This window comes from Epargyreus clarus, unplaced genomic scaffold (assembly GCF_041222505.1).
Source record: "Epargyreus clarus isolate Ecla_fem2 unplaced genomic scaffold, WU_Ecla_fem_2.2 ptg000001l, whole genome shotgun sequence".
Classification (NCBI taxonomy): domain Eukaryota; kingdom Metazoa; phylum Arthropoda; class Insecta; order Lepidoptera; family Hesperiidae; genus Epargyreus; species Epargyreus clarus.
In genome coordinates, this window is record NW_027332209.1 from 2571591 (window position 1) to 2597427 (window position 25837).

The window sequence follows — 25837 nt, forward strand, 5'->3', positions numbered from 1 at the left end:
ATTATGAATAAGCATTAAGATTTTCACTTCAATTCAAAGAACGGCAAAGTAGGTTGGTGGCGTAACGAGTGGTGGGACCTCAGTCGAGTGGTAACGCGACGGTCAAACGGTTGTTGCTGAGTGTGTTTATTGTTACGGTCAGTATTTTAATGTTTATGTTTACGTTTGTTAAGTGTTGTGTTTATCTTGTTTATTTTTTGAGCTATCGTTCTCAGTGAATCGTGTTATAATTCAACAAGTAAGTGTTGCAAGCGTTAAGATTCTGGGCTTTTTTGACGTCTCGTTGCAATTTTATTGTTGTATCAATACGTGCTGCAATGCTTTTTAGCCAATAGGTGACATTGCAAAGTATTGGAACAATTTAAACTGAAATGCATTTAACATTTTATCACAAACAAAAAATAAAATCGGAAATGCACTTAGAAGTTTCAATTTCATTTTCTTCGGTATCTAATTACTTTTCACGGTATTTTAATAAAATATCAATAAGAGGGTGCAAAATAGATTAAAAGTTTCAACGTATTATCAATTTGGTTACCACACTGTCAACATAATTATAAACATAAATGTACATAAATGTCTTTGTGTACAATTAAGTAATACCATACGTTTAAACTGCAATGTTCTATGTGATAAGTACATGTGTATAGGTGTATGAGATTTTTTTATGTAAGTTACATTAATCAGTTTTAGCAAAAAGCATTTAAATAATTAGCTGATTAAAATTATAGTTAATTTTAAAAGTCAGTAAAAAACTGTCGAGGCTATAAACCACATTTCGAAATTTGACTTTACTGAATCGAGGCAATATTGATTTGTAAATGTACGTGCACGCGGACCTTGCTTACAGCTAATAAAACTAACTTTGTAAAGTAAACTAGTAGTAAAGAATAATGGAGTCGCCATGCAACGGCAATTTTAAAAGAAAGTTAGGTTAGGTTGGGTTAGCAGGTAGATCTGGTAGATCCATTTGTGATCCGTCTCCGGTGGCACCACTCCCTATTTCTACCTAATAACAGCAGTATTAAGCGCTGGTTTGAAAAATATGGTAAAGGTGATACACTTATCCGAGACGTTCCAACTTAGTTCTCAAGCATCAACGCGTCTGTAGCAGACCTCAGGTAGGAATCTAATCATATCTGGGATTACTTACAGATGTTCATGGACCGTAGTAGCCACTTACCATCAGATGGTCTACATGGGTTTTTTTTAATAGACTTTATTGACCAATAAAAAAAGTGGTACAATATGCGCACTTATACTAAGCATAGATTAGTAAAGATTACTCACTCCTAACAAGAAAATGTACCCAGTTTTGAGAATTGAAATAGTTGCGTAAAAAAGTTTTGCCACGTGTCTGTGCTAAAATGTCCCTAAAATATTTGAAATAATTATTTATTTATTACGTAAATTACGCAGTATTAGTTATTTATTCGTAAATTTTCTCTAAAAATGTTTTTATTTGTCAAGAATTCAAAAAAATAACTTACTAAAATAAGTCGTTTGTGGCTTCATTCAATTTCAAGGCGGCGAAGTATCTTTATTAATCTATGATACTAAGTAGTATTTTCTGCCAGTCAACCTTAAGGATGTGCAGAAAATATAAAGGCCACGGAAAATACATGTAAATGTTACAGATAATTAAAAGAAGGAGAGATGTTTGTATGCTACGTCTATATATATAAAAAAATCTACCACTCATCTCCATAAAGGACCCTCACTGTCGTTATCATACACGACATATATCATTTTTTCCGAAAGAAAACGTCGTAAAGTAATAAGTCTTTCAGATTTTCAATTTCACTGTTTCGGTTTGGGTGCCTGAAACAGGCAATGACTATATATCATTTTTCTCCGCGTTTAGGTTTTTGTATGTCATATTCGTAGTCATTATTAGAATAGAGAAACGAAAATGTTCCAAAAATATATAATTGTTCATTATTATTAATTTTCGTTTACGTTAGTGTGTATCTACATTATGGCAAATAGTCATCAGATATTCCGTTTGGTACAATATCACAAAAATTCAACATTTTTAAAGATATCTTTAATTTTGATTTATTATTCTTTAGTATTTAGCAATAGGTTACTCATAATTCTCTGACGATAAAAATAAATAATGGCAATGGATTGCAGCAATTTCTATTACATACTATAATATGTGCAATGCGCCATCGAAACATATTTTCATATATTCTTGTTAATTGATCTTACAAACTTACGTCCTTGCATTTCATAATGACATGAGATTCATGCGATTATGGTCCTTATTTTCTTATAAGACCACATTAGGTGACTTCGTGAAGCAAATCAATTCTGCTCGACTTATAGGGCATGACTTGAAAAACTTAAGGTCGCACGCTAAACTTGACACCAATGTTAACTAACAAATTAAAATCATCATCATTTTATTATTGGTGCAGTAAATTGGTGAAATATTCCGTTTAGGTAGATTTTTGTGATTCGACTGCCGCGGCTCAACTGCCACGCCTCTTTTTTAAGGGTTCCTAAAAAAGAATCCTATTACTAAGCCTCCGCTGTCCGTCCGACCGGCACAGGGGACACACAAGTTAAAAATTAAAAATAAATGCAATTTCGGTGACACGAAACTCGAACAACTCGCAGTTTGCTATTTATTTTATTAAAAAAGAGAACTTAATTCCTGGTAACATTCTCAGCCAATTAACTCTGTGTAAATGCATAAAAATTGTTAAAATAGTGAAACCGATTATAAATATTATAATGACATACGCATTATATTATTATTTACATACATAACATGCAACTATAGCCTAATTGTAACAGTAAATAGTTCGCGTATTCTGGTTTCAAGGGTGTGGTAAAACAAGGAAATACAAAGATATTTCCTTGTTTATGGAAATCATTTTGGAATGCTTTCATTCCAACTAGTTCCTCAAAGGTAACGATTAATTTGTGATTGAGTATAACTCAATGCATGAAAATTGGGTTAATTAATTTAATTTGGCAATTGATAATGCAGTGTAGGGCATTATCAATTACCAAATTAATTAATTATGAAGGGTTTAAACTTAGTCCTAAAAGGTAGACTAAGTTTGATATACTTATCGTGAAATCCAATCAATTGTTTAGAATTAACAAAAGTTTTACATATACTATGAAGTATACTATATAACACAGTAAGTATGTAATGTTGGATAGTTCTTAATTTTGCGTAAATAAGTAATTATCCAAAATTAATTCCCCTGGAAGTAATTATTAGTAAATTAATTGTCTTCAACAATAAAGCAGTAATAGCCTAGTCTTCAATCAGAGGGTCCAAGGTTCGAATCCGAAGCACGCATTTCTGATTTTTCAATATGTTCATTTCAAAATTTTAATACGTTACGTACGTATTAGAAATTAGCTAGTGCACTATGGCCTAAAACCCTCATTCTCAGAAGATACCCGCATTAGAACAGTAATATATCGACGACAAACCAACCATATAAGACATCGCCACACATACGAACACAGGTAAAAATCTTCCTCACCGTAAACATATAACAAATAATGTGGCAATTCAAGAAGTCTTGCAACTAGCTCGCCCAAAGAATTGTTGTCTGCAGGCGCGATATATCCTAGTGACGTTTATAGACGGTCGATATTTCCGGCCATATCCAGCCACCTGCAGATACGTTACTCAGTATAGATCGTAAAAGACAAAGATATATGACTTTTGATTCATGGGATAATACTTTTTAGGAAATGAAGTTTTGTACTACTTGTGGTTTGATTGCGTTGTGCCTCGACCACTTCTTGCTAAGTTATAACACCTGTTCTAGGTTAGAGAGCGGGGTAAGAAAGATTTTTACGTGACGTCATCCTCCTAATCTAAACTCATGTCTGCCCCTTGGCTAACAATACTTCTGTGGCCGATCTAGGCAGGAGTTTAACAATCCTTAGGATTTATTCCTAGTATCTGTGGTACATTTACTATCAGAACTGCATGCTCGTTTCTACTAAGTGATTAACTTTAAATAATCAATTTACTATACATCATTTTTGCAATTTCAAAAGTAGATAAAATTGAAAATTAGACGAGCTTACCTGTAAGCGAAGTCTGATTATAATTTTATGAATGGTGATCTGAAATATAATTGAGAATTACAATGTAGTATCCTTCTTCCCACTCGTCGGCATCGCGATTGTTTAGCCTTTAAAAACAAAAAAAGTTTAAAGACCACTGACACTGCGTATGACAGTGACAGCTCCGGATTCCTCACTTAATTTAGAGTCTATCATTTCCAACTTAGTCTCCTTGATAATATGCATGCTGTCTATATCTAGGAGACTCTTTTGTTCTTATTGTTGCAGTATGGGTTTTGATTTTGGGAGGGTGGGTAATTATATTTCAGATCACCATTCATAAAATTATAATCAGACTTCGCATACAGGTAAGCTCGTCTAATTTTCAATTTTATTTCATGGTGATCTGAAATATAATTGAGAATTACAATGTAGATGTTTAGAGACAACTGCAACAATGGGACATGTAATTAAATTAAAGATTTATTACCATACATATATATTATTATATGGATTTAATTACATTGCTGAATATTTATTTGTTCTGCATCATATGGATGAGATGTTGTGAAATCCATAGTGCTCAGTGAGATTTATTCTCAATAATAAAACATATATACACTCCTTTGCAAAAAAAACGGGCGGGTTTGATTTTTTAACATTATTGGTAATAATTTAGTTCTTCAGAGGTTTTAATAGCCAAACTATGTTACTGGCACTTAATAAAGAGTCTGGGTATGAAAAAAAGTTCATTCCAAATTCAAAACTTTTGTTTTTTAAATTATTAATCCCTTTTTCATTTTGTGACACTTTTCGCGGGTTTGCGGTTAAAAGGTTATCAAGCAACTAAAAGTAACTTTTCGTTATTTTTAGTACAACAATTTATGTTTATCGCATAATTCTGCCTTATTGTGACTTAAAACAGATATCTTTGTGTCTATCGTAATGGCAGAAAAAGCAATGAGAGCTAGTAAAATTATAGCGCTGCTGGAAGAGGGGTGTAGCCAATGTTACGTCTCACAGCGGTTAAACGTGAGTCGTTCAACCGTACAAAGAACCTGGACTCGATACCAAGAGACAGGTTCCGTTCAGAGAAGGCAAGGTTCTGGGAGAAAACGTTGCACACAGCCGCGAGACGATCGCTTTTTAGTGACTCAGGCGCTGAGGAACCGCAAATGCAGTTACATAGACCTCAAAAGAAACCTTGAAGAGGTACGAGGAGCACAAGTTAGCCTATGGACTGTGAGGAGAAGACTTTTAGCTGCTGATATACGTAGTCGACGACCAGCGCGGGCCCCCAAGTTACTCCGTGAGCACCGGATTGCGCGGTTGAGGTTCGCTAGAAATTGCCTATCTTGGACACCAGGTAACTGGAGTAGCGTACTCTTCTCCGATGAGGCTCGAATTTGTCTGCATGGTGAGGACCGACGTCGGCGAGTGTTACGAAGACCAGGGGAACGCTATGCCGATGTGTGTTTTGAAGAAATCACCCCTTATGGTGGAGGGTCCGTTATGTTTTGGGCGGGCGTAACTTCCAACTATCGTACCGAGATAGTATTCATAGAAAATGGCTCACTAAATGCGCATAGGTACATAACAGAAATCCTTTCTCAAAATGCACAACCCGCACTGACTGTAATTGGTGAAGATGCCATTTACATGGACGATAATGCTCGGGCCCACCGTTCTGGCGACGTAGATGCTTATATGCAAGAGGTCGGTATTCGTCGTTTGGATTGGCCAGCGCGGAGCCCCGACCTTAACCCCATTGAGCATGTTTGGGACCTCCTAAAAAGGCGAGTACGATCTGTCCAACCACCTCCACAAAACATCAGAGAGCTTAAACGTGTAATCTCGACTGAGTGGGAACACATTCCACAGGACACCATCAAAAGCCTGGTGGGAAGCATGCCAAGACGATTACATGCCGTAATCGCTGCAAGAGGAGGTCATACTCGTTATTAATTTTTATTTTTTAATGTCTCTTTTATTAAAATACCATAAAAATACTCGTAGTCTTAATTTCATTATACCCATAAAAATGTCCATTTTAACACGGCTCTCTGTTTACATTGACTAAAACACCGATACCAGGATAAAAGTGTTAAAAAACTAGATTCTCATTGATAATAAGAAATTTCTAGTCATCCAAGCTAATGACATACTAAAAATATAATAATATTTACCCATAGAAAAGCTAAGGTAAAGTGTGTGTGTAAGGTGCCCGTTTTTTTTGCAAAGGAGTTTATATATATATATATAAAATACAATATGAAAATATCATATTAATAAGAAATTTTTCTCTTAATTAGGTATAATTATAAAATATACATAATTATTAGGATTGCTAACTGAATATTTACTCTTACTGTATAATATGGATGAAATGTTCTGAAACACATAGTACTAAGTGAGATTCCCTCTGAATTAGATGAAATAATATTCAGTGCAATAATAATGCAATATTTTTCTCTAAATACACTACTGGAAAAAATTAAGGGATCAAAAAAAAATTCCAAATTTTTCGGTAGTTTTCAACAGGCCGTAACTTTGAGAGAAATGGTCGTATAGGAAATTAAAAAAAAGGAAATTGTAGCTCCAAGTGTCTAGTTTTTGGATTAGAACTTCAAAATTTTGTAGCCTCCGCGGTTTCTGAATAATCGTAGAGAAACCAGCAACAAAAAAATTTTCAAAATTTTTTTAGTTTTTTTTTTGGTCTACGGGCGTGGAAAAATTTTTTTTAGCTTAACCACCATAAGGATCGGATACTTTGTTCATTTAGCTTTAATTTCTTTTTTTAAACACCCTGATACGTCCACTCCTCGCTGAGATATCGGTCTTCAAATGGAAAAGGATCTTTTTGTCTTTGATTATCGATATCTCAGCAACCAATGATCGTACAGAAAGTTAAAGATGGCTTTAAAGAACTTGAATAAATTCCCCTTAACGACTGTCCATTGTTTTTTCGGAGTTTTTTTTTCTTTTCTTTTTGAAAATTTAAGCACATTCTGGAACAAAAATGTGGAAAAAGCTCGGAAAAACATTTTTTTTTTCTCATTTTTAAAAATTATGAGCTTTTCAGAGCAAAAAACATGATCCTTTAATTTTTTCAAAAATTCGATCAAGTGAAACAAAAAAACGGCTGGCTGGATTAATTTGATTCTTTGTAGGGTTTTTGTGGACATATTGAACTGTAAAAGGCACACTTAACATTAGTGGTTTCCTCAATATTTACGATCCAGCGCTTGATTTTCCAAAAAACCACCAAAAGCCCTTTTTTTGTTGCATTTTCAAATTCATGTAAAAAAATTACAGAAAGAAAAAAAATTTTTTTCGAAAAAACAATGGACAGTCGTTAAGGGGAATTTATTCAAGTTCTTGAAAGCCATCTTTAACTTTCTGTACGATCATTGGTTGCTGAGATATCGATAATCAAAGACAAAAAGATCCTTTTCCATTTGAAGACCGATATCTCAGCGAGGAGTGGACGTATCAGGGTGTTTAAAAAAAGAAATTAAAGCTAAATGAACAAAGTATCCGATCCTTATGGTGGTTAAGCTAAAAAAAATTTTTCCACGCCCGTAGACCAAAAAAAAAACTAAAAAAATTTTGAAAATTTTTTTGTTGCTGGTTTCTCTACGATTACTCAGAAACCGCGGAGGCTACAAAATTTTGAAGTTCTAATCCAAAAACTAGACACTTGGAGCTACAATTTCCTTTTTTTTAATTTCCTGTACGACCATTTCGCTTTAAGTTACGGCCTGTTGAAAACTACCGAAAAATTTGGAATTTTTTTTTGATCCCTTAATTTTTTCCAGTACTATATATTATTGCTAAAATTGGCCAATAATAATAATAATAGTAATATTGTAATTTAGTCAGTATTAATGATTATTCAATTCAAGCTTTTGCACCTTGCAAAAAATAAATACATACAAGGTCGAAAATATGTTTTCTACCCTCCATAGTATGTCATAATTATGTGTAGAATGAATTACTTGGTCAATTTTATTGACACAAATAATACTATTTCCTTTGCTATATAGCAATATATGTATAAATATGTTTCATGTGTGATGTGCATTATATAATAATGTACTTTTATATAATACTATACTTAAATGTACCAGTAGGTACATTGTATGTATTCCAATATTATTAAAATAGGAAGCCATCCCATGTTGAATATTAAGGAATTAATACCATTATTTATTGACAAATTATGATTGGGTATTTGATTTGATCTTGGGATGATATATGCCCCATGTGAGATAAATTTATATTTTATGTTGTATAATATATATACCCGGTATAATATTGGGTGTTATACCTACTTTGTTTCTTTATATTAGTGTGCATGTTCAGGAGGGACATGATCATTCTTAGATCAATGAAACATTTTAGTTTTATATGACTTCCTGTTTTTGTAGGTATATATCAGATTTGCAAAAGTTACTTATACTTTTTGCTGTACCATGCTTATGCATGTCCTCTGTAAAGTTACATATCTATATGGTTGGTTGGAAAGCTTATGATGCGTTTCCTTTTGAAATCCAATCTGACTTTCGATCTAACATCTTTTCCTAAAAGTGTGTGTAACTATCAGTTATGTGTATGTATAAGTTGATATCAGTTTTCATAACAGTATTTATGTATATGATTATTTCAAACCCCATTCATGACTAGACCAGAAAAGCTTATCTTGACTCAAAAGTATTTATGCTGAGCATTTCCAGGATTAATTCAGTTTTAATAAGTCAAATATTTTATAACTTCCATGGGGTTCTGGCTTACTTAGCCTGTAATGATTACTAACACAACTGGTTCTAGTTACAGCTCTGCCAGTGATAAATTATTAAGTTATTACCCACATTTTTCTCCATCTTAATTCTTTAAGAAAAGGAAAGTAGATAAATCTTCTATATATAATAATTATAATAATAATTTGTATATATAATATAGTTTTCTTTGTTCCAGGCCAGATGTCTGCCATGTGTGTCCTATATAGTAACGTTCATCACACATACCCCTAAGGAATTCCTATTAATTCTAGGGATGCTAGATTTACATTTGAAAATTGATTGGACATGCAGCTTAATTTCTTTGTTTTATGTTTTATAAGAGCATCTAGGTATACACACTAGGCATAAAAGACCCAAAGAAGATATCATATTAATGGCTGGCCATTCACATGATATAATAATATTGTTATTACTTTATATTATTAATGTGTCACATATTACCATGGTGGACATTATTTACCCTTAGCCTAAGCTTCCTTATGAAATGAGAACAATTTCAGTTTTAGTGTAACTAACATAGACATTATGAAGACTTAAGTGCAATAGCAATTCTCATATTATGCTTGTCTTTATTCCAGGATTAATGGACTGCTGTGTTATTTTTTGACCTGATGACTGGTGTATAAATGTATGATGCATGTTTCTATATAAACCTGGTGTTGCTAAAGGAAATGTTTAAGCAACAATATAAGTAGTATATTAATATTTGATTGCTTTTTGTAATGTTGGGAGTACCAGGCTTCTGTTGTAGAGCATTACATAGGCACCAATAATCTTTAGTCAATTTTTTCATGATGATCAGCCTCATATTTTAAGCAGTTTTACTATACATGTAAAAGTGAAAAACATGTGCAGATATTTAATAATTACCCATATGTTTGTGGACTGAACTTCCAAACCTTTAATTATTACTGTATTTATTCCTATTGAGTCGCTGAAACATAAGTGTAACGAAATCCAAAATGTTAATTTTGTATAAATTCTCACATTTGTACATAAAGTTCACTCTTGACATTCACATATTTGCATTTATGTCACATATGCCATATAAATAAGTAATACTAAACACGGTTTTTGAATTATTTACAAGTATGGACATTTATTATTTAGCACATTTGTATTGTTATAGTATTGCAGGTATTGTTATAGTACCTGGCCATAGAATAAATCATAAAGGTATTTGTGTCCAAAGACAACTCCAGACTTCTGGATTGATTATCACTGTAAACCAGTGTATTAAATAGATAATTTAAAAACTTCAATTCAAGTTACATCTATATATAATAGAGTTATATATATTATGTAAGCTCAATGACTTTAAGTAGGTACTCTGTACCAGTAGTTAAGTGGTGCATTATAGTTCTGATTGTACTCCTTGATACAAATCTCCTTAGAGTTATGCCTTAATAATACGAGTATTTCCTGAAATCCGCAATATCTTGAAATACACCTAATCTGAATGTTAGGATATTCATATACCTAGCCCACAAGATATCAAATCAAACAGCTTTATATAGCTGGTAACTGATTAAATTTTATTATACATAATTTGTATATATGTGAGTAAGAGGTACTACAATATAACCCATGTAATATTGTTTACTTTGAGCCATGTATAGACTATAGGTACCTGTTATTTGCTTATAAAACAGCTGAAATTGAGTAGGAACTATAGAGTATCCATAACAAATCAATGAACTCTGTTCAATTGTGTTGAGGTATTAACACAGAATGCTACTATCAAAGCTAGGACTTCAGACGCTGGTTCCAATATATGAGATACTTATAGTATTCTTTCTTCATGTGACTAAAAATATATTGGACAGATATGTGTCAGTATCAATAAGCCGGAGTCTTGTTTGCTTAATCATTGTCCTCCTGAGGTGGTTCTTTTGAGAGAGCATGCCTTCTGTTCTATTTCAGGTTAACATGAAACAGTTGTCATGTATATACACCAGTGTGTATGTGATAATGTGAGGAGCACATCTATTACCATTTAAGATCGAGCATTGGATTAACTAGTATACCAAGATAATTTTGTCATCAATGTTGTAAGATTTTTATCTTGACACCATATATTAAATTTTAATATCATATAACACAATTGATTTGTGTGGAACGACCAATCTCAACCAATTTCAAATTGGCAACGGGGTGCTGCATAAAACATTTATGTCACAAATGTCTATTTTAGACATTGTTTTCTGATAAGATAGTTAGTCTTCTATCATTTGTAATGCAGCTAAGTGAGTTTCAATGTCTTCAGTATGATTCCGTTACATGAGCTCATGAGCATCATGCTGTGCGGTGAATCCTGATAAGATTCTTATATGCACGGGGTTATATTTGTTATGGGTTAGCGCACCAGCAATGTGATGATTCCTATTTTCTGTTCTCCACCATGTATTGCACATATTTTTATCGTGTGTATTGTGGTGGAGCATAAATTACCTATAATGACCTTTATAGGTAGCACTAGTTAAAGTGTTATTCTGAGAAGAGCATCAAAATGTACCAGGTTGATTTCCTCAGTTCTCATTGGAATATGTTATTCATCCAGTTGCTTCACACATACCTCCCAATTTTAGAGAACTCTGATGATATTATTGTATTCACTCGTTGTCCCAGTATGTTGACATAATATTTTCCATTTCTGTTAGGACACTGTTTTGTCATAAAGTTACAAATATGTTTTGCTATTTGCAATAACTCCATGAATGATTCCTGAAATTATAGCTGGTTCTGAAAACTATTTTGTCAGAGTTGGTATAACAGGGTTGGCATAACCTTGTGTTGTAGCAGCTCTAGCTTGGTGCTTATAAATCATTCATGCTTTATACTGTGTGTTGTTAGTGCAATAGCTAGTGATGGAAGCATTCAAGCCATTTGCCACATATAAGTATTAGCGCAGGTATCTCGTGCTCAATGGCGAATGAGTGAAATGTTTAGTGTCAACAAAGTAACAATTGGAGTATCTCGTACTCGACGGTTCTGATGCTTTGTATATTCGACCACTTGCCACATAGAAATGTTAGCGCGAGTATCTCGTACTCAATGGCGAATGAGTGAAACGTTAAGTGTCAACAAAGTAACACTTGGAGTATCTTGTACTCGACGGTTCTGATGCTTTGTATATTCGACCACTTGCCACATAGAAATGTTAGCGCGAGTATCTCGTACTCAATGGCGAATGAGTGAACCGTTTAGTGTCAACAAAGTAACACTAGGAGTATCTCGTACTCGACGGTTGTGACTCTTTGAATATTTGAACATTTGCCACATATAAATGTTAGGGCCAGCATCTCGTGCTTAATGGTGAACATGGGAAACATTTAGTGTCGACAAAGCGACGCAACGAGTATCTCGTACTCAATGGCTCGGGTGCATTTTATATTTGGACCATTAATTGCTAAATTATATGCATAAAAATGCAAGCATCTTACGGTTAATGGCGAATATGAGCACCGTTTGGTGTCTGTAATGTGCAACAGCGAGATTGGCGTGCATGAATAGTTTTGAAGTTGTAGATACGAGAAAGTTTTTCGAACAATATAGTTTCTTTCTGAGAATATGTTAGTTATTTAGGCATTTTTATAGTCGTGCACACATACTGTAAAAGGTGAATAATACATTATTTTCTTACATACCTGGTAAGTAATTTGTACATAACCTCTGAACCGGTGATCCAATCCGAAGAATTGCTTCGTAAATTCCTGCTACTGCGACTACAACTACGCAGACGTGATTCTTCATTCCTAGTTTCCATTTTCTTCATTTTTTCACTAGCTTTGCTTCACTATACACGTTTAACAAAACTTTGAAAAAATAGTATCACGATGCCTTGGAAGCGCGAAAAAGAAGTGAGGAATCCGGAGCTGTCACTGTCATACGCAGTGTCAGTGGTCTTTAAACTTTTTTTGTTTTTAAAGGCTAAACAATCGCGATGCCGACGAGTGGGAAGAAGGATACTACATTGTAATTCTCAATTATATTTCAGATCACCATGAAATAAAATTACTGTTACCATCGTAACATTAGGTAATGTTTCCTTAGTCGGAACACAATACGACTAACAATATTTTAAAAAAATTGGTAACAGTTTATTCTTACTTGAAATTTTGACCCTGTATAAAAGTATATATATGTAAACATTTATACATTGGAAGCCGTGAATTGCAATTCCACGAAAAAACTCGTTTTTATCAGTTGCAATACTTTTGTGCAAATATTTGAAACGCGGATAGAAATATATTGGCAAAGATGTTTAGTATGATGCAAAGCATGTGTCAATGGATTTTGTAAGGTCTGTGGAACGTTCACAGATGATAAATTGCTTGTAAATCAAGTGAACAGGTCAAGAGTCATGGTTATAAATTGGTAGAGAGGGTAAGACACAATTTTAGAACGTACATGGTTTAAGTTATTATTACTTAGTATAAAATCTACCTTTATAACTATCTTATACAATCAAAGTAAAATTAAGCAGTTATTCAACCAATTACTATCAGCGTTTTGTGCTGGAAAAGTTATTCCTGCTCTAACCGGAATTCGTAGAGCAATTTCAAAAACTGATATTTTTAAAAGACTGATGTAAGACTGAATAGCTAACGAGCGTACAGTCAATATAATAAATGGTCACTACTGACTGTAACCAATTCCATGCAGAATAAAGGTTCTACCTCAATCCTATCACACATGCATTTTCACTTCTGAAGTCCAAAATGATTCTCATATGTAGATCAACCGACAACCCAATTTTGTAAGGTACACAGAAAAATTGTGCACCGGTGATACCTACCGAAATAAACAAAATTCTTTACGAGGCCACTTGCCTCTACAAGCGTTACGTACACTAAGTACCGTGAGCAGAATACGATTATTATATAACTTTTCATACTTCACACATACCTATTATTATACAAGACATTAATATAATCGGCTACTACCACTGCGTCAAGACTTGAAAAAAACACAAGGCTAAATTCTGAATAATGTTTATTCAATATCCATTGAGTAAAATCTTTGAACAGTTTTAATAAGATTGCGTGTGTAAACAGCAATGAATGTCATCCTCGTGCGAGTGTCAATGAAATCGACGAGGTATGACGATAAATATTCTCACGCAAGAAGGTTGCGTCTACCTTTCACTTTCAATGGCGGGTTCCATTTGTGTTTTAATGACTGGTCTTACCGTTTATATTAAAACTATAGGAGAATGTCGAAGTTAATAAAGAAAGTGGAAAATAATTCTGTCTGAGTGGTCACCTTTCTTGTATTGTATTTCTTGCATTGGCAAGAATCCCGATCAAATTTCCCGGAAAGTAAAAATCTAAATAATATACTCCGTACATGAATCTCCTTGACTTTAAATCGCTCTTTTTAATATTGACTGTACTGGTACATAAAATGATATTTGAAAAATATCCCAAAATGTATATCGAAAAGGCTATATACTACATATAATATGCATTTTATGAGCCCAAATAAGATTCTTGTGGCAAATATGGAAACTTAAGTGTTTTAAAGGTAAGTTTCCGTGCCGTTTTTTTGAGGGATTTTGGTTCATTTTCTAACTCTTCTCTCTTACTAGCTGGTAATGTGACATTTGTAAACGGTACATTGTCACCCGTTTTTTATAACAGATGCCGTAATATCGCGTTTGCGGGTGGCATGTTTGTTTGCATAAGAATGGTGGGAGTTCAAGGGAATGAAACGTTAGGGAATAATTTGATTTCTTGACGAATGAGGTTAAGTGCTATAAGGAAACCTATTTGTTTATGCGACGGCTTCTCCGCCTTACTATCGTTTTGCCACTGACAAGCATAAACGGGATTAACATAAATATAGGTTCATACAGATCCTTAAATTTGAAGAAGGGCAAGTATTAGGGATGTAAAGTGAATAAAAAATGCTCAACGAGCTTGGGACCGATTTTGATAAAATATTATATATTTTCTCTAGTCGAATATCATTTTTCTCTATAAATATTTTGAATTTGATTATTCAGGCGTAGGTGAAGAGTGTACCTGGAATATGACGTTGCTGAAACGTGGTATTCTACTTCTGTCACCATTCAAATATTAAAATAGTAGTACAACTATTTAAAATATTCATAGCTTTTTGGAAAAGCAAACATTTGCATTAATATTTTCCAAATAACATCAAAAACAGATTACAACAGGTATCAATCTGACATCAAAAAAGAAAAACAATGCTTCGTGAAACATTACATTGAAACACTGTCCATGTGTTTTTGTGCGAGTGTTTAAAACACATTCAATTTTTATATCTGGGATTTTTGGGTTATCGAATAATATTTGTTGGTTCAATTAAATTTTAGAAAAAAATATATGACAGTTTACGGATCTTTTTTGTATTATACGTCACACTCGACACGATTTTCATTGTACTCGTAATTTGTGCATTCTCAAAAAATCAGCCGAATTTAATAAGCTTCAATTTTGTTCGAAAAGTACTCTTCTCTAAGATATAAAATCATCAACAAACAAAATCAAATCGTTTTATTTCCCGCCCAAAACAATCTAGCGAAATAAAATCAAGGAGAAATAAATTTCAGTTGGAAAAACTTGATTAACTGGAACTTTAGAACACGGGGTTTATGTTGGCTTCAGCTTTCAGTTACATGCAATGGGTATACCGTTAACGAATTTCATTGTGCTGGACGAAGAATTCAGATATGTAACATATCTGGGATTGTTTTTAGGGTTCCGTACCCAAAGGGTAAAAACGGAACCCTATTACTAAGACTTCGCTGTCTGTCCGTCTGTCCGTCTGTCACAGGGCTCTACCGCTTAAACCGTAATAGATAGACACATGAAATTTTGACAGAGGAAGCATAACGGTGGCAGCTATAACAACAAATACTAAAAAAAAAAGTTGAATATTAAGGGGGTCTCCATACAACAAACCGGATTTTTTCGGCATTTTTCGATCTAACTGTTAAACTGTACTAGGAAGACGGTTGAAATTTTTATATATATATTTTTTATATATAGCACTCTTAAGTATTTAATTATTGTCCGCGTTTTTTTCACTAGGGCCCCATTTACTATGGAAAAGAATATCACATGTGTTAATATAGACTATAAAGTTTCTGTGTGCTGAATTTCATCCAAACCTCAAAAGTTTTTTTTATGTGAAAGAGTGACACATCGATCCTCACAAATTTCGTGTCTGTAATATTAGTAAGCTTCCCTTGTAAAATTTGCAAAGTATTCAATAAAAAACAATACGGTAGAAATTCTTGAGTATATCGGTAATGAGGAAACAAATGAGATAATTAGAAAGCTGGCGTCGCTTCTACGAGTCAGAACTGCTTAGTATTACTATTATGCCATAATGCGCTTTTGTTCTGTTATTAAGAACTCGTTAGTTGTTAACGGTTATAACATCTTGCTATATATCTATTTATTTTTATTTATTTTCCATAATATGCACTAAAAAGTTATGGTATAACTGCACTTATACTCGTAGGTAAGTACTCACACTTACTCTTAGTTTTATAGTTTCCCACAATGTTTCAATTCGAAGTAACGTAAGTCATAATTATTTCACATTACATTTAAAAATCATTGATTTTTATTCGGAATATTATGGAATAAGTAAACTTTAATAATTTATCTCCATTTTGTATGTTTATTCAATGAACAGAGAAGCCATACGAGAAACTGTGGAAGAAATGATCCAAGACACTCATTTTCATAGATTTCAATAATTTGTCTTAAATAGGAACTTTTTCTTTTGAAGTCGTTTTAATATTTACATCATCATAAGATTTGATGAACTATGAATATTTGTTAATATATAATTATGTAAATAAAATATGTATCTAATAAATTAAAAACGATTTAGCTCAATTCCAGTTACAATGAAAGAGAAATTAACGTCGTTATCATAAAAGTTAAAAGATTAAATTATCAAATTATTTAATTTACATAAAATACATTCCTATAGAACTCCTTTGGGACATGGAATTTAGATCTAAAGGCGTCTAAATTATATGCAAGCAACGCAATCGACTCCATGTCTGCATAATTTGCATATTTAAAAAACTCATCTAAAATTATTGTAATAGATCAAAAGAGAAAATGTTAATCTACAATAACATATATTTGCATTTATCAAATAGGGATGTGAAAAAGAATCGATTTTTATAATAATCGTTTACTTTTAAAAACATTCGATTGTTAATTAAGTACTTGTATAATAGTAAACGATCAATTATTTCTATTTTCACTTATATTATACACGCGTGCCGCGATTTCAGGACCATTGACGACCTTTTATATCGTCGACAAAAATCGATTATTTCTATAATATTATTTCTGCAATAATCAATTATTTATTTTTCACTCACGCCCATCCCTACTCCCAGAATTCAATAAAAGAGCCGCGCAATCTTTCATAACTTTGCGATTCAATAAGTCAAATTTAATACTATTTAACTGTATAATTAACTGGTCAACTTTGCGGTTCAATGCAAAGTTGATCGTAACTAAATATTGACCTAAAACTTTGAACAATCAGAACGAGCGAACTACGGTCTTGTTTGGAAAACCATTAAAAATACTTTTTGACTGTTGTTTAAACAGTACTGTGGATTTTAAGATCGTAAAGTAGTTTTTTAAGTCAATATTATCATTAATTTTGCTATTTTAAAGTTAGAGCCCTTCGTGGAAGGTTGGGGTGCAACCACCGCCATATTTATTTCTAATTTAACAATAGAGTTAACTGTATTCTAGTCTGAAGGATGTCGTTAAACAGACGCTTAACTTATAAGGGTCTTTCCAACTTAGTCACTTCAGGATATTAGTTACATTAATAAATGTTGGTTCGTTCTTTACACATAATACATAACACAAGATTATGTAACTTTATAACTATTATGTCAAACTCATATAAAACAGGTAGATATGACATAATTATGGGTTGTAGTGATACAGAAGACCACTTTCACTGTTTAGCGTAACTATGTAGGAAAAAAACATACACATACAAATGGCGAACTTAGCATTGAGTCTCGTCATCAACACATTAGAGTGAGAATCCTCTCAGAATGGATTTGGCCATAGTTCACCGCGCTGTAGATATAAATGCGTATTGGTGGACTTCTCATATCTTTGAGGGTTCTTTAAGATTTTAGGTATGCAGGTTTCAGCAATGCCCTTTCCATGAGATTTTACGTTTTGACAAATATGACTGTTTTGATATTTGTTTACGTATTTGCCCATACAAATTCCAATCAGCGCCCGTAGTGGATTGTATCAGAACTATAGTGTCAGTAACGTAACATTAAATGACATTTACGAACATGTGAGGCAGACAAACAGACTTGAGCACTTACTTATTGTTACGTTTACTTAGTCTACTGAAGCAAAAAGAACAGAATAATGGATTGAGTAAACGTAACGTAAAATTGTGGGATGTTTTGAAAACTCGTCGTAAGGGTACAGGTTAAAGCAAGTCATATTTGTAATACGCACATAATTTTGAAAATTCAAAGTTGCATGCCTAGGATTCCAATATTGGACTCCTAAGTCAAGAAGCCGTGTTTTGATCACTAAACTATCACTACGTATTTGGTCTTTTATAGAACTGATTTGCATTTTGCAATAATACTAAGATTAAATATAAATCTACTTTCAAAATCACGTTTTTATGTAACACCGAAGTCTGACCTTATAGATATAAAATAAAAACCGAAAAGTTGCAAGTAGCATGACAGTTATACATTTTAAAGTCAAAATTGTAAGCACTAGTTTTAACCCGCGACTTTATTTACGTCTATACTTTTGTTATTAACAGTTTCATCATCATCAACCCATTACTGTCCCATTGCTGGGCACGGGGCTCCTCTCAGAATGAGAAGGATTAGGCCATAGTTCGCCGCGCTGGTCAAGTGCGAATTGGTAGACTTCACATACCTGTGTAAACTTCTTTTTAAATTTCTCAGATTTGCAGGTTTCCTGACGAAGTTTTCATTCACCGTCTAAGCAAGTGATAATTAATTTATAAAACCCACATAACTTTGAAAAATCAGAGGTGGTGATTTGAACCTCAGACCCCTCGATCAAGAGGCCGAATTTCTCAACCACTAGGCTATAACTGCCTAGAACATATTATATACAGTAAAAAGTGTATTTGAAATTAATAATAATGTACGATTAGATAAGATTAATTTGGGTAGATAAAATACTTGAAAGCCTTGAATATTCTTCAAGACATCATTATAAGTAGGTTTGTTTATGAGTTTGCAAATTAATATTGCCTTGCAGTACGAATTAAGGTCATCCATTGCAAAGCTTGGAACCTCAGCCCGTCTCAGCCTATCTCGGCCTTTGACGATCCGCGTGGCGGAGTGGTCTGTACTTGTCTGATGTAGATGATTCCGGGTTCGGTCTCCGGCCAGACAGATGTATAAATGACGCATTTAAATTTCTGTAACGACATCATATGAAAATTATTATCATTTGAATATCCGATAAGGACAATCACATGACTAAGAGATTTCCATAATAACTTTAGATTTACGGAGTATGACATAGTGTACTTGGCCAATATGGTGGACTATTCCCTTATCTTATTTTATAGGAAAAGATCTATGCACAGCGGTGAGTCTTGCATTGATTATAACAAAAACGTTGAAATTACGTAAAATTAGAAGGTCATGTGAAGATTTAACTACATCTGAGGTCACTTAAGCGCATGAGAAAGACCTCGTTACTAACTTAACATTATTAAGGGTAATTTTGCACGCGTTATGCATGACTGCTTGCACGTTATATTCTTGACGATTGGCGCAGCGGTACAGTCACCATTTCGATCTAACACGGTTCCGGGTTCATTCCCCGGCCAAATATTTATGCTAAATTTGATTTTCTGTTTGGTGACTGAATGTTTGACAATTCTCGTGTGTGTCTATAGCATCTGAGACACAATAAAGTTAATATCACTTCACATCTACATTACTTCTATTGTGATTTTATAACAGCATATTATCAAGGTCACTAGTACGCACGTATTATTGGGAAAAAAATATTCATTTATCTTTATAGGGTTATATATAGGGCCCCGTTAAGCGTATTTAGACTTCTAATCCCAGGCTTAGACCTCCTTGCGCCCGTATAAGCCCGTATAATTCTTATGACCGTTTTCAACAAAAATTCCTTGCTTTTATAATTCATTGACTATTAAATTAATTTTATAAGAAGATTTCATATTTTCTTATTAAACATTAATTATCAGTTACTTATAAATTACACGATTAAATTATTAAATTTATTCTTACTAAGATTTTACTTTACAAAATTTGATTCCTTATTATTTATAAAAACAACAAAAACATATGTTGGTCTTGTATGGCTTATTTACCTTCGTTCGATACCACCTCCTTCAAAATCAGGGCAGTAATTAATAAGCACGACAGATTAATTTAATTAAAATGCCTATAAGATGTTCCAAGTATCAGAATTACATTGTTCTTCCCTCTTACATAATTATTGTTCGTTGACAAAGACCAATATGATAAGATTGAATAAATAATGTAATTTATATTTGAATAATTTCTTACAACAATGAATCTAGCACAGAAATATCTATAATAAATTGTAAATAATAATTATAATGTCGGACTCTAGTAAAAATGTAATTATGAATCATTTGCCACATCCAATACAGCAATTATGATAAAATTATATAATCTGAAAACCTAGATTATGGACATTAAAAGTATAATAATAATTAATCTCTATTTTTATAAAATATCTATATATAAATAAAGTTTGAGTGTCTGTTTAACCGCTTTTTTCTTTATGCATTTGAATATATACAGTACATATACCAAAATAACATTTCTTACAATTTTTGTCTGTCTGTTTGTTTGTTCTGGTTAATCTCTGAAATCTCTCTGGTCCAGCCACCAATTTTGACGGGACTTTTATTGGCAGGTAGCTGATGTAATAAGGAGTAACTTAGGCTACTTATATTTTAGAACTAGCTGTGCCCCTGTTTTTTTAACGCGGGTAAGCCGTAGGGCACAGCTAGTAATAAATAAAATCGTATTTAATACAATATAAAAAGCGTAACTTCTTAATTAATTTTGATATTTCATTTACCTAAATGAACTACGTTTAGCAAAACTATAATTTGTCCTGCTCAAAATTTTATTGTAATCTATTTATGTCAATCAATAAAAAGTACTATTGTATTGTATCGTATTGTTACACTATCAATAGACTATTTAACAATCAATGAAAAACATTTCAATTGTCAACAATACATAAAGCATTGGGAAATTAACTTTTATGCTCAAAATCGTACCTATCTTGTGGATATAGAAAGTGTTTTAGTATTGTTTGAAACATGAAATGTACTTATGATTGTCATGGAATCATTGTTTTGTTAAATTCCTATTGTTTCATGTTTGTTACGTATAGGGAATTATTACTGCTTGCATTGTTACTGTGTGTGACGGGGCAATGAACTTTTGTAGAAGATTATTATTGTTACGATTGTATGTATACTACTATCATTTATCAAATATTGTATTATTTATTATTGTATTAGTAATTTATTACTTATTAATGGTTTGTTATAATTTTGATGATATCCATAATAATAACTGTGTGTATACTTTCGTGTTTCCAATAAAATTGATATAAACAGAGTTTTAAATGAAGATAAAATGCGATTACAGAGGTTTTATGTGTGTATTTTTAGTAATTTCAATCGTTGCAGTTAATTTATTATTTTAATAACGTACGTTAGTCTTTGGCACACGTGATATGCCAAAGAAAAACGTTACTAAGTGTGGAGTTCGACGATGAGTGTAGAGTTCGATTAATAGCGGACTATACACATCATTATTGTCAAAATATTTCTGTTTCACTTGTGGGCACGGATCTCCACTCGAACTAACATCGGTAGGAAAGAATGCTCACTGCATGCCTTCTCTATTCATTACATTACATTTTTGATAAAATTCATTAAATATTCACTTCACACATTCACACAAAATCGAAAACTTTATTTTAATAAGACCCAACTGAAACTCGAATTCCGCTACTTGCTAATTTAGGAAGTAAAGAGCATGACATAACGAGTGAGGAAGTCGGGACCTGTTAACTTGCAAACTATCTCGCTGTTTCTCTGCAACGTGCAATTGGCAGAAAGGCGAGCCTCATTATGCTTGCAAGGAATATTTGTAAGAACAGTAAATTTAATACTTATAATATGTTTTTCGTATTCGAAAACTTATTTTAAAATATGCTATCAGATATCTCATCGAGGTAATGTGAAATCTTTTTGGCTACATCATAATCTTTGTTGTAAACAAAGATAGTAGTTATATTGTTTTGAAATTAAGGATTTTCTGTTAGGGTGTTTATGAAGGAAATAATTAATACTAAATCTACATGACTAACTTTTTTTCATCTATTGTTAGGTTAGAATGTTTATTCAGATTTACGTAATCATCTTTAAAAATAATTACTCTTTATTTAAATATTAAAGCATTTGCTTTGTTGTGTAATCGCAACTCATATTATAACCATACAATTGTATTTATACCATGTACTTTTCTTCTTTTTTCAGACAATGAAGCTGCTTTGGTGCTGCGTTCTAGCAGTATTGACAGTTTCTCAAGCCGCTGTGGATGTAGAACGAACGGTTCAACAAGTGCAAAGCATCCTCAAAGCTAACACGTACTTGCCACGACTTTCAAGAGAAGAAATTCTTCAACTACTCAATGACATAAGAGCTGAAGACGCAAAAACTTCGACATCGAAAGAATCAAAAGAACAATTTAGTACTAAGCCTGCAACTACTACTACTACTGTTGCTCCAACATACAGCTACGAAGAAAATGAAATTAATCCGATAACCCAGCTGCCCGATTTGAATGTAAACTACGTGCTAAACCTTAAAGATGCGGTTGTTTCTGCATCAGCTCAACCTCAAACCGTCGAAGCTACGACCAAATCAAACGAACCAACAGTAATGGTTGTATTGCCATACACACCACGTGATGGTTCATCTTTACAGGAATTATATACAAGACCACCTCGTGTAGAACATATACCTATATCTAAGGTAACTCCGAAACCGGTGAAAACTCTTAAATCGAACGAAGAGATTCTAAAAACTTTGGAGAAAAATGCAGAGCTTGCTAGAAAACAAAAATTAGACTTACCCGCAGAATTGCAAGCATTTTTAGATGCTCACGGATTGAAGGGAAATGCTGGCAATGATCATTTTTTATTGCCCCTAGAAGGATTTAAACCCCTGCCTCCAGCAAGGGTTATTGACGGAACAGTGCAATTGCCGGAAAACATATTACTTACTTACGATTTAATTTCACCAAACACTGAAATTAAAGGCTTAAGTAACGATCAAGTTCCGTCACAAACAAATTTTTTGTATGAACCTTTACGTCCTCAAATTCCATTTGAATTAGACACGTCATCTTCGGAAACTGATGAAAGTGTACTTCCATATGATTTACCGAAACCAAGGAAGACAAAATCTGTTAACGCTCCTAAGACAAATTATGAACCAATTGATTATGACTCTGTTAAAGTAATACCTTTGCGTAAAGGTCCAAATCCAGTTGAAGATGAAAAAGCTACTTTGGAAATTGATCAAAGTAAAAGACAAGCTAATGCAACTGATGATACTGTTAAAGAAACAACTACCACTGCAGATGTTACTGAGGCTGATATTCCTATAACGAACGCTCCTCCAGAATCTGATTCGAAGGCAGAAGCCGATTCAGGTGCATCGATAACAGATCTCGAAGACTCATTCGGGGGACCAGCTCCCGAAATGCCAGGAGATTCGGTTTTGCCTCCACCTAAAAAGAACGGATTTTATTGGATGCTGGATTGGAACAGCTTCCTTGAAGTTGGTGATGGTGATACAAAAGTAAACATTCGTTTTGAGCCCAAATTGGGCGATCCACAAATGTTTTTACCTGTTAATGTACCGTGATTATGATAATTGGATGAGACAATGATGAGTTCTAGTCTAATGGTTGGTTAGTCATATGGTTTCTAGTAGTGGGAGAAACCATGGTATTATTGATAGTAGCGTAATAGCTGTAGTGGAATATCATTAAGAAACCCCCAAGAATGTGGCAACAATGTTTATAATAATGATGTGTCTTCTAGTAATTAGGTAAGGAATTGGTGCGATTCATAGCAGTTTTCTTTTAATTTGAAATCATTAGCGTAATGAGATTATCGCTAAATCGGTTTACATCGCTGCATTCGAGTGAATCACATTATGATTAGAGGTGAAATGAATCGATGGAATGTGAACAATTCAGTGTTTGTTGGAATAGTGGAACGAAAGCGAAATAAGCGAAATCGTCGCGTGAACGTTACACTGAGTTGTTGCTAATACGCCATTTACGATATGTACATAGTAATTTACATTGTATAGTAATAAACTATTTTAGATAGCTGATGAAAATTTATTTCCCTCTTATATTAGTAGAGCTTGCGCTGTAGTTATTTAGTATGAAAGTTTTAATTGAAACTAGCTTACTTTCCTAAAAGTAAATTAATTGCACTATAATAGCAAAGTAATGCTCAGATTGAGCTGCTGGGTATGTTGTAAATGATCACAGGCCACAGCGACTGTTAACCCACCATTTCATATTTAATTGATTCTGCAGCCCTTGCATTCAACCTAGAATAGAAGCGTGTTCTATCTGAGCACAGTTGTGTTGTTATCCCTAGGGACTAAGTCGGAATGCCTCGTGTCTCTCTTTTATTTCAAAGAACACAACAGTACTTAACACTTCTGTTAAGAAATATGATTGATTATATTTAATTTTCTGTACTAAGTAAGGTCATTCATATAAGAAGAATATTAATAGATTTTTAAATTGAATAAGATTCATAAATAATATTAGTAAATTCATATTATCGTGTGAAAAGGCCATCTCGACGTGGAGTTAGGTAGTAATTATATTTCGTGGTAACCAGTGATAGTTCATTTTGTTCGAGATTTGGTCACATTAATTAATATTTGGCGTTCTCAGAACCGATCTTGTTAAGAGAGCTTAGTCCCCGGATACCATCTAATCTCTAATAAGTTATTTTCGAAATGTATTTACAGGGTACCTTGGCGGATTAATTAGGTAAAAGAATAAAGAAAATATTTGTAAAAAGGAAATAAGTTGTTTTTTTATTTAATTAAAATATAGCATATAGCATATGTTAATATTAGTATAACTATTAAAAAGTATAGATATTCAATAAATCTAGATTTCTACCTATTTTTTTACAGTTATATGATACAAATGGTGGCTCTTCCATTCGTAGCTCCGCTAAAGAGGCACCGCTCCTTTCTGAGGGTTATGTTTGAAGAGTGTGGTAAGACAAAACTTTCAGGAGGCGTTACAACTTAGACCTTAGGGACATAATACATGAGCGACAGTTCATATTAACGACCGTGGTCATGTCGTTCTTGTGTCACCTTCCTAAGAGATGTGTGACCTCTTACCATCAAATGAATTACTACTCATTTAATTTAATAACAAAATGAAATGATAACCGCTAATCTGGGCATCCCTTCAACATCTGTAAATAATATATTTATGACACTCCAAATACTGATATATTGATGTATTCTATTTTACGTAGGTATATCATACCGATTCCAGGAAAAAAACTAAAGAACAATTTGAACCACAAAGCAATCCAAATATATTCGTACCGATAAAGTACATTCGACCTTTGTACTTCGAAACTAATTCAGCTTTGCGCAATCCAATACATCACACCACACACGAATTTGCAACTGAAATGCTAAGACATAAATCCTAGCGTTCGGTATATCCAGATGTTCCCAATGTGTGGCGAAACCGTCCTGAATTCAAACTAAGTTTAACATAAGTTATAAATAGCAAGTTATAATAAATAATTTCATTTAATTGTATTTATAGGCTTTGTTTTTTAAACTTT

The 25837-nt window shown here is 33.2% G+C and overlaps 1 protein-coding gene across 2 annotated transcripts; it reads left to right on the plus strand.

The window, feature by feature from the left end:
* LOC140742867 (uncharacterized) lies at positions 1-24327 on the plus strand. Of its 2 annotated transcripts, none has more exons than XM_073073910.1 (2): positions 1-137; positions 22461-24327. In XM_073073910.1, the coding sequence occupies exon 2, from the start codon at positions 22464-22466 to the stop codon at positions 23853-23855; it is 1392 nt and encodes a 463-aa protein (XP_072930011.1). In that variant the 5' UTR covers positions 1-137; positions 22461-22463; the 3' UTR covers positions 23856-24327. The 2 variants fall into 2 exon arrangements, with proteins under 2 accessions (XP_072930011.1, XP_072930019.1); XM_073073918.1 differs by having other exon boundaries at positions 92-238.
* Positions 24328-25837: the final 1510 nt, after the last annotated feature.